Here is an 11,126-nt window from a genome sequence, read left to right on the forward strand (position 1 = left end):
CGTTTAATGGGGGCAACTTTTGTAATGTGCACCTCGAAAAATTACACAGTGTAGTAACCAGAGATGGGCAGTAACGCGTTACTTGTAACGCGTTACTGTAATCGGATTACTTTTTTCAAGTAACGAGTAATGTAAGGGATTACTATTGCAAAAACGGTAATTAGATTACCTTTACTTTCCCGTAGGAACGCTGCGTTACTGCGTTACTAAAACCGTGAACTTTTTGCGAGAATGTCTCATGACAATGACGCAAGCGAGTGCGACGGCTATGGTAGCTCGTGTGTCAACAATAGAAAACATGGAGCGAGGGATAGAGTACGATCGTGCAGCATTTAATACTTGGAAATACCGACATTATTTTGAATTTGACTCTTTAAAAAGCGACAAAAACATAAGCGTACGTTGTACACTCTGCATCGGAAGAAAACTTCTTTCTACGTCGAAAAATTCCACTTCCAACCTGAGCAAGCACCTAGCACGCTGCCACAAGAATGTTAAATTGACAGAAAACCCCCAGGATCCCCTCACTGACGTGACCGCTGTGGCTACCACATCTACTTCCACCGGGCAAACCTCAGATGGACCCACTCCTGCTAAACAGGTTAAACTAGACGTAAGAGCGACAGGACTTAGTGCCGCTGAACTGAAGAAGCTTGTCGCTGCCTATATCGTCGAGGACATGTTGCCGATTTCCACTGTTGACTCTGAATCATTCCGACGCATCGTAGAAAAAATACCAACTAAAAGTGGTGTCAAGCTGCCCCAGAGAAAGTCATTTGTAGGACACCTTGAGAGAGAATATGACAAAATGAACTCTAACTTGAAGGCTACACTCGAAGAGGCAGTTTGTTTCCACCACTGCTGACATCTGGACGGTAAATAATAAAAGTTTTATGGGTGTAACAGTTCACTGGATTAATTCCACATTACAACACAACAAGGCCGCTCTAGCATGCAAGAGAATTAGAGGCAGCCATACCTATGATGTAATTGGAGCAGAGATTGAAGAAATCCATTCATCATATGGACTACAAGGCAAAGTTATTGCCACTGTAACGGATAATGCATCCAATTTTGCCAAAGCATTCAGAGTATGTCAGCCCTGTCATTTGGAGTCTGAATCTGAAAATGAAGAAGGTGATAACGAGGAACCGACCTTTACTGAGGTCATAGAAGCTCTTTCAGCTGCATCTGGTGATGCACAGTTTAGCCTCCCTCCACACTACAGATGTGCATCGCACACAATTAACTTGATTTCAACAAGCGATGTTGACAAACATCTAAATTCCTGTGCAGACACCAAGGCTGTATATAGGAGTAGCACTGCAAAATATTCTGCTCTTTGGACTAAAGCAAGTCGATCAACATTAGCCTCTGAACAGGTGGAGGAAGTCAGTCGGAGGAAACTAATGGTACCGACATCCACAAGGTGGAATTCCCTGTATGAGGCCATTTCTAGAATCATCACAATTCCCTTGAATGAACTTAATCCCCTGTGTGTAAAACTGGGAATCAAGTGCCTTAATGAAAGGGAGTACCAGTTCTTGAAAGAGTACTGTACTGTGATGAAGCCCCTGACAGTGGCTCTGGACATCTTACAAGGGGATGAGTGCACCTACGGGGCTTTACTGCCAACACTCACAAGCCTGATGTCAAAGACCCTTTCCCTGAAAGATGACCTCTCTAGAATGACAGCCAGCCTTCCAGATGTCATTGTAAAGGTAAGATTATTATTAATTGCTTTGGGTGGATTTGTTAAATTTATTATACCATTCACAGTGGGTGGATGTTATACTTTGTTTTAAGCAGTGGGTACAATTATTAAAATGATAGAATAAAAGACCAAGTATTCACCCCTTGTTAAATATCAGGGACATTGATCATCATTAATCATGAATATTAATCATAATATCAACAAAAGCCTCAGCCAAAATTAAATCTCATACAGTATTGATAATAGAAAATATAGATGGTTTAGAGCTGTAAAGCCCACAAAATATTGACAATAGGTAATTATACAGTAAAATAATTGTATTCTTAGTTGCATCATATTGTATGTTACAGGCCATCAAGACTCGTTTTGATGCTGTTCTGGACAGCCAAGAAGGACTTCTCGCAGCGGCCACTTGTCCCAAGTTTAAACTTCGTTGGCTGAGAGATGAGCGTAGGAGAGAGTATGTGAAGGAGCTCCTGATAACAGAGTGTCGTAAAGCTGCTCCTGCAACTGAGAACACTAATGTGTCCCAAATCCCAGCCAGCCCAGCCGAAATGGACTTTTTTGAATTTCAGAATCAGCCCACAGAAAGCTTCTCAGCAGAAAAAGAAATAACTGACTTTTTAAGGTCAGGCTATGAGCTTGAGATTCTGAATCAGTTCCCAAATCTCAAAAAGATGTACATGAAATACAACAGTCCAACTCCATCCAGTGCACCAGTGGAACGGCTGTTCAGTTTAGGTGGATTGGTGCTTTCCCCAAAAAGGAACAGAATGTCTGATAGAAGGTTTGAGAAGCTTCTGCTGATGCGATATAACCACTGTTTCAGTCCAAAAGAAAACAATAAAACATAGGTCTTTTTCAGGGTTGCCACAAACTGAGACTGGATTAACAGCCTGAATGTAGCATGCAATAGCATTTTCTGTTTTTGTAATCTCAATATTATGCCTCTCTGCACTTTACAAACTGTTAAAAGATGTTTTTGTTAATTTTATTTATTTTATTTATTTATTTTTTGCTTTATTTATATGAAAAGATGTGTGTATACACAAAAATAATTTATGTTATATGCTGGAGTATGCAGAAATACAGTTTAAGCCTTTATTTTCTTAAAATATGGTGTAATGTGCAGAAATATGTTCAAATGTTAAACAAATTTATTAAAGTCAAAGACTGTTGAATTTAATTTAATTTTTGTTTGATGCACTGTTTATAAAGTTAAGATTAAAAGTAATAAACAATTTTTTAAAAAGACACTTTTCCATTTGATTCACTTTTATATGATGGATTATGCAGAAAAAATAGCATTGGCCCAAAAGGTCTATTGCTTTATCAAGCATTCAGGTAGTGTATCATGTTTTTTAAAAGTAACTAAGTAACTAAGTAATTAATTACTTTTGAAAACAAGTAATCAGTAAAGTAACGGGATTACTTTTTTGGAGAAGTAATCAGTAATCAGTAACTAATTACTTTTTTCAAGTAACTTGACCAACACTGGTAGTAACCAAACGTGATATTCAAAAAGATATATCTGGACAATGATTTTGTTTTTTGTTCAACTAAACCAGGGGTCGGCAACCTGCGGCTCCGGAGCCACATGCGGCTCTTTAGTCTTTATACTGCGGCTCCGTGGTTTGGGGAAATAAATTGTAAAAGTATTTAGCTGAAGTGTATTTTATTTATGTTAGTTTTTTTTTAACTTGTAGTTCTAAATTGGAAGATTATCGTGATCTTGAAATATCTTGAAAAAAATAAAATCCCCACATCCCCACGGCTTGCCCTGGCAAACCGTGACAATGCCTAATTTGTGGATTGTCGATCTTCAGATCCTCATACGTATTTGAGCAGCTTTTCTCCACCATGAACTATGTTAAAAACAAAAACCGCTCACGCCTCACAGACAACAGCTTACAGTCCTGCGTAAAGATGAAAGTGACTTCGTACAGCCCCGGTCTCCAGACGCTGTGCGCAGAGGTTCAGGAGCAAAAGTCCCATGTCAAACATATCACGGCAGACCCAACGATGTTTGCATGAACAGAATGGCTGTCGCCATCCTCCATCTTTAAAATGTATTACCCTTCCAGGACCTGAAGTTAAGTAAAGCGCCAGGGTTCTTATCAGTGTTTTCCGTATTGGACCTTATCACTGTTTAGTTTTCACATTTCCTGTTTTATTGTGTTAGCCTCGGACTGTGTGTATGTTCCACTTCCTGTGTCATTAGTTAGATTTAGTCCAGCTGTGTGTACTCACCTGTTTCTTGCCATCATGAGCCGGTGTATTTAAACCCTCAGTTTCTCTCAGTTCCTCGTCTTATCATCGTCTAATCCACAGGTGTGTTTCCAGGTCTACTTCAGTCAGCCAGTCTTTCAGTTTCAGATAGCTTCTGTCCGTCCAGCCTCACTAATAAATACCATCCACACCTTCAATCTGCCTGCGAGTCCTGCATTTGGGTCCACTCGCCCTCTCTCTACAGTGTGACGCCTGACAACTTGACATCGACCAATCAGCTGAAAGGAAGAAAAATCTTGTCAAAATTTGTATGTGCAAGTTGAAACTCACACGCATGCGAGGGAACTTGAACAGGAAGCTTCACACATATTTTTTTGCCTTCTATCCGTAAACAGACATTAACCAAACAACTTGTAACTTGTTTAATTATCTTTTACAAATACAAATCTTTTTTAGGCACACATTTTAGATATTTTGATTTACAAGGTTACAAAACTCACTTCACAACTAGACAGTCTGATTTACAAGTACAAAATATTTATGACCATAATTTGAGCCTCTGAATCAATCTGCAGTCCTAATCCCGAGACCCCTTTGCACAGTGTTCAGAAGAGTTGTTCCTTATATTTCTTAAAATGTTTCTTAAAGGCACATTTATATTCCTTCAGCCTCCTCTCATTTTGCATATAAAATAAAATACATCTAATTTTCTTTGATGTACTTGCTGTGTAACTCTTGTCCTCCATACATCACAGACCGCTAATCACACTTTTATCAGTTAATATCTAATATAGCGTTCCATGTTCTTCCTCCTGCAGCAACTGTGTTATAAACAATGAAACGCAAAATGCAGTTACAACGAAGATTCACACAATCTGCTCAACTGTGTTTATGCTGCTCTCTATAAAACAGGAAGTGATGTGTGACCTAATACAACAGACTTCACACAAGAGGGAGAAACGCTGAGGGAAGAATTTGGAACAAATAACTGGATTAAGTTCACAAAGAGAACCAATACAGGAAATAACCTAAACATTATAAAAAACCATCCCTTGATAAATAACCAAAACAGTCCAAAACACTGAAAACAACTGACCGAGGACCATGACAGTGTGTATTTGGGGATTTGTTTGCATTCATTTACACACACTCCATTTTCCCAAGACTTCAGGATGGACACATAGTTGAAAAACTAGATGAAGTTCCCATCGATCCAACCATTCTCTTCCGCTTATCCTTTTTCAGGGTCATGGGTGCTGGAGCCTATCCCAGCTGTCTTAGGGTGAGAGGCAGGGTACACCCTGGACAGGTCGCCAGTCTGTCGCAGGGCAATGAAATTCCCCAAATCCGAAAAGCAAATCCAGAATCTAAAAGTGTGTATTTATTTAGGAGTTTAAATGTAATTAATTCCCAATTAAAAAACAAGTTAACTTTGCAGAAACTCACCACTGCTCACACTGTGGGGACAGGAAGCTGTCCTGATTCTAAATTTAGAAGCAAAGCCTCTTATCAGTTCACTGGTGCCTTTGTTAAGGAGCACAACACCTGCTGCTCCTGACCAGAGTCTACTCCACTTTAATCTACATGGCCCAGTTCAGAGAGTCGTAACAAAAACGAGCACAAGAAAACATGCACTGCGATATCTGCTTTTGTTCTATTAAACACAAAAACAGCTGCAAAGAGGAACTGATGAAGTCACTGTGTTTAGAATAAGTAACAGTGTGCTTAGTGGTTGCGTTAATGTTTTGTCCCAGCATGGTTTTCTAATAATGACGACAAGTACAGTAATACTCATCATTACATTATCAGAAAAAAGAGAAAACAAACCGTGTCAGTTTATTTTTATAAAGCTTTTATAAGTTTTATAAAGCCTTATGAAGGGAATCGTTTTACAACATCAGTGTTACATCCCTGAATCAATGTGACATCATGTGCACCAAACTGCACCGTTTATGCTTTTGTAAAATGACTTTTCCTGTGAAAAACTAAGAATGCTCCATGATTCAGTGCCACCTTTTACACCTTTAGTAAGAAGGTACAGGCGTGAGGCAGGTTAATGCTTCACTGCTGTGAAGCTGTAATAAACCTGTCACAAATCTTTCTCTCTAATAATTTTGTCTTAACTTCAGATTCAAGTTTTATGTTTCATTAAAGGGAAATCAGACTGCCTCGTTTTATTGCCACCTCCAGGTTAACACCCTGATGTTGCGCAGTTTACAACGTCGCTGTTTGGATGTTTTAAAAGCAAAATACACTCACGGTGCGGTTCAGCAGGTCTTCCTCGTATAGCGGTGTCCGGTTAGTGAAGAAAACAAAGGGCGTCCTTGTTGCACTGCTCCTGTTGGCTCAGCAGACGGCTGAGAAAGACCTCTGAAGTTACCGTGTCATGTGGTTCCTCTGCGCCACACAAACACCATCACGGACACGTCACTTACCCACTTTCCCGTTTTTAACTTTAGCTCCTGAATAAAAAAGTTTTAAATTCGGTATTGGGGGAAACAGTAATGAATACATGTGAGCTGGAAAATGTCTCAACACGTTTATTATAATATACAACCCTGAATTATACTGATTCAATTCAAGTCTATTTTATTTATATAGCGCCAAATCACAACCACAGTCGCCTGAAGGCGCTTTATTACTGATGACCCAAAGACAATTCAGTCCACTGATGAGCAGAATGCGCATCAGGCAGCTACGTGAAGTTCACCACAATTAAAAAATGAAGCTTGGAGAAAAAAATAGATCCCGGGGTCAAATACGTGATGAAACAGGCTTTTGTGTAGCTACCATTCACTGCGCGTTGTTAGTTAGTTTATGTCACACTGGTTACAAACTATACTGCAGCTAAAGTATGTTGATAGTCATGTTTCACCTTTAACAACAGCATCTCTGTTCTCGCACTTTCATTCCAGACGCATTTGTCTGTCCTGCTTTGTGTTTCTTTGCTTTTTGCGCTGTCCACGGCACGTGCTGCAGAGACATCTTGTGGTCATCTTGTGAACGTTTAATGGGTTGTGATTGTTATTTTAGAAATTCAGAGCTTTGAATTCGTTTTAGAATAGTAACATCACAAGTTTAAGTTAGATAAAAGACTCTTGACAGCTTACAGGAAACAGAATCTGCATATACTGCACTATTTCAAATTGCTGACTGAATCCTCCACATTGCTGCTGTCTTTCCAATTTGAATACAGCATTTGTTTTTCGTACATGGCTTAATTTTTAGCTAGATCAAATCGTTGACTATTTCAGAATCAGAATCAATGAAACGTACAACAGACACCAAGCAATCATATAAAGTGTAGAAATAGAGATATAAACATAAATATTAAAGTATTAACACTAATGTTTCTGGGATATTACAGGTGTGAGTGCACAGGTGCACAAATATACTTTGTGGCGTACAAAAAGTGACAGAGTGTCTGGTTCAGTGTGTGGGTCTGACCCAAGTAGATGCATTAGTTTGATAGAGGGAGGTAGGAACAACCTCCTGTGTCATTCCCTCAGACTGCAAGGTTGAAGAAATCGCTCTTCAGTGTGTTACGGAGAGGGTGGGAGTCATTGTCCGTGACCGGCAGCTGTCATGAAACGGCCCAAATGCAGGCTCGTAGGTGGGGGGAGCCTGCATCTGTGAGACAGACACGCAAAATTAAAAAGGAAACCATGAGAACAGACATGAAAACTTGACTAGACGTGACACATGGAGCACAAAGGAGGCACAATAACAAAACCCAAGATCTAAAACTCATTAAAGAAAACCAGAAACTAAATTCAAGATCCAAAATTATTTATTTGTCACATGCATCGTTATACGAGTACAACATGGGCTCCGTAGGCTGCAGCGCCCCTGAGAAGGACAAATGGATGGATGGGTTTTTAAATAAATCTAACACCAGAAGTTTGTTCTGACTGATAGATCCACCTCCCATTTCCCAATAGGAAGGGATCTAAGCAGCTTCTAAAGAAAAATGTGTGGACTTCTTGAAGTTTTTCAAGAAACTTTTCTTTCCAGGCTCTTTAGACTTCGATGACCTGGATGACTGAGAACCTTCACAGACATAATATGAAGGGATATTGATTCATCTATTTTGGGGAGCTGTTACGGTTCAGCGTGGGGGACTCAAGCGCAGGAAGCCAGAATCAGCTGTACACAAGAATTTATTTACAGAATCCACCAGGTGTATAAACAGGAAGTGCAGGGCAGTGCTATATACAACAAGGTGAGGGACGGCGCTCCAGGGAAATCCAAAGGGGTAGTCACTCGTTCTCCAATTCTCCACACACACACATGACCACAGGTCCACTCTCCACTCTCCACACACTGATTCACACGGGAAGGTATCCAGGAGTCCTGTAGACGAGGAAACGAGAATTAATTACAACGTTCACAATGTTAACTGAGCTGTAACTTTGACTCTCACTGACGGGTGGCAGACAACGATCCAGCGAAGACCAGCAGACTCCTTCTGGCTTAAATGCCGATCGCCTTGATGGGCATCAGGTGTGTTCCCCTTCCGTGGGCGTGAACCCACAGTGAGTTCTTCCCCGGCGACAGAGAGGAGGAGAGAGAGAAAGGTAGAAATGGCCGATCAACGTCCTGCTGACCCCCCAGGCCGTGACAGGAGCGTCCTATATATAACTTGGGAGTTCTGAGAAACTGTGCACACTTGATGGTGTTTTTCATTTAGACTTGATTAGGTTTAAATTTCTTTTTTATTATACATTTCATTTGTTGATATTCTAAAAATCTTTTCTTGTTGAACCCGTACTGTAGAACTAATCTGTCGAACAGAATAAAGTCTGTTCCTTCTAAAATATGTTCCAAGTATTTGATTCCTTTACGACTTCAATCTGTGAAGTTTATCATATTATTGTTTTGTAATATGTCCGGATTGTTCCAGATAGGTGTACGTTTGCATGGGATTCATGAAGACTGTTATTTTTAGAAACTCCCACCATGCTGTCAGAGAGGAGCTGATGTTGATGCTTTTAAAGCATTCATGTCGTTTGATGTTTGAGCTGATAAATGGTCAGAAATCTCCAGATTATTGCACAGTGCCTGTTCTACAAGGCTCATCTTAGTGGGCGTGTTTTAACCATCCGGAGATGAACTGAAGCCTGTTGGTTAAAAAGTAGTGTTGAAAGTTAGGCGGCTCTAGTCCTCCTTTATCCTTGGCCCTTTGTAGCATTTTTCAGCTGATACGTGCAGGTTTATATTTCCAAAGGAATTTAGAAATGTACGAATCCAGAGATCTGAACCAGGCAGCTGATGGTTCACTCGGGATCACATAAAATAATCAAACCACCATTTTTCTTGAAGCAATCCTTCCCATGAGTGATAGGGACAGAGACTTCCCTCGAGTCAGATTGTCTTCTACTTTCATTAAAAGTGGCATGTTGGTTAATTCAGTTAAATCTGCAAGCCTAGGAGAGTTAGCTCTTCTGTGTTGTGCCACTGGCTCAGCAAGAGGTTGTTTAGTTTCCCTGGAGTGTAAATCTTTGCAATCTTCCTGGCACTTCACAACAGTCCTGGTGATATGTTAAATAAGGAATTGTTGTGGAATTTGGTGATATAAATTAGACTTGTTTTGCGGTAAATCTTTTAGAACCTACCATCATATTAAACACTACAGCCAAAGAAACAAAAAAGTGCTCACAGATTATCCTAACAAAGGAAAATTAACTCAAAAAAGCCTTTTAAACAATCTTGTGTTTTTGGATTACAAATGAATTAATTTACGAGATGCACTGTAGGTACTGTGCATTGCCCAAGAATGTAAGTGTGCACATTGTTTTCATGATCAATAATATAAATTATTGATCATTTTGAAGTAGATGTTCTTGCTGATGTTCAGTTTTACATGAATGTCTGCAAGAACTTTTCCCATCCTTTTGTTCAACCACTTGGAGTCACCAAAAGCTTATATTTTACACTGCATGATTTACACTGAGATGTACGCTTCATTGCCCAAGTGTACAAATAACTAACTAATATGTAAACCGTTTCACCATAACGTAGGAATGCTACTGTGTTTAGTAACGACTGTGTCGTCCATGTGGCCTCGGTCTCCACATCAACCAATTATTCTGATTGATTGACTGAGTATTTGCAGATATGTCCTTACAGCCTTTATTATAAAGAAGATGTGATTGTGAGCTTCTGATAAAGCTTCAAAGCCAGAAAGTATAATCCTAGAAAAAGTGAAAAAATGCTGTTCTTCTTTTTATTTTTAATGCATTTTGTTATTAATAGTTGTCCTACATTGTCACTGTAATACATCGAAATGACAAACACATCTGTACCATAGCTACAAAAATAAAAGCACTTATTGGTCAGGAATCGTCGCATATCCACCACTAACTAAAGTAGTGATTTAGCAAACGCCTCCTTGCCTGAGACCCTCTGAGACTTTATACAAACTCTTTTTCATTTGAAGGCTTGTGCAGTACTCTGCTCTCTGCTCTACTGATGTGTTATTATAGGGCTGATCCACCTCTGTGTGTCTTTAAATATTACATTATTATACTACTTTAAAACATAAGGGAAATGATCTGATGCCAATGTAAAACTGTACAGTTGTATGATGAAGAATAAAATGTGTAGCCTTCCAATAAAGACATGGTTGATATTCCAGGTCCTAATGCTGGATGAAGTGTTCAGATTTTTAAAGTAGCATTCTCAGCTGAACCTTCCGATTGCTTTGATTCTAAATGTTGATTTTAAACTTAATTTGGTCCTCGCAAAGAAACAGCCACAGCGGCATGCTTTTCACAAGTAAAAATACAGTTTCTTTACACATTCAAGCATTTCAGTTTGAACAAGAGGAAGTTACAGCAAAACTAGAGCCTTTGTGTCTAAGGTCTGTTGTTTTTAGAGATCACACACATAGACAACCACACCACAGGAAGCCACAGACATGAACACAATTTCAACTTCTCATAAAGATCTGTCTGTTAAAGTTGTGCAGTCAAAGCAAAAGCAGAAGGTTCAAGGTTCTTTATTTGTCACATGCATAGTTATACAAGTATAACACACAGTGAAATGTAGCCTGACACGCTCCTCGACATGTGCAAAAAAATGGGGGGGGGGGGATGTAGAGGAAGAACATTAATATATATATATATATATAGTATATACACATTGGGTGAATGTGCAGTAGTAGCAGCAAGCAGGTGAATTC

The 11,126-nt window shown here is 39.5% G+C and overlaps 1 protein-coding gene across 1 annotated transcript; it reads left to right on the top strand.

Moving 5' to 3' along the window:
- Positions 1-1,353: 1,353 nt before the first annotated feature.
- Positions 1,354-2,666, top strand: LOC146634587 (uncharacterized). Its single transcript, XM_085350455.1, has 2 exons — positions 1,354-1,721; positions 2,065-2,666. Exons 1-2 carry the CDS (start codon positions 1,410-1,412, stop codon positions 2,566-2,568), a joined length of 816 nt encoding a protein of 271 aa, XP_085206581.1. The 5' UTR covers positions 1,354-1,409; the 3' UTR covers positions 2,569-2,666.
- The last annotated feature ends 8,460 nt before the right edge of the window (positions 2,667-11,126 follow it).

This window comes from Diplotaxodon limnothrissa, linkage group LG3 (genome assembly GCF_057381915.1).
Source record: "Diplotaxodon limnothrissa isolate DT_005_m linkage group LG3, D_limnothrissa_male_GT1.1, whole genome shotgun sequence".
NCBI classification, from domain to species: domain Eukaryota; kingdom Metazoa; phylum Chordata; class Actinopteri; order Cichliformes; family Cichlidae; genus Diplotaxodon; species Diplotaxodon limnothrissa.

What these genes read in the sequence shown, in the direction of transcription:
- LOC146634587 (XM_085350455.1), top strand. Translation starts at nt 1,410, where the DNA reads ATGGTACCGACATCCACAAGGTGGAATTCCCTGTATGAGGCCATTTCT. An exon ending in TTCCAGATGTCATTGTAAAG is followed by an intron (nt 1,722 to 2,064) that starts GTAAGATTATTA and finishes TGTATGTTACAG; the next exon opens with GCCATCAAGACTCGTTTTGA.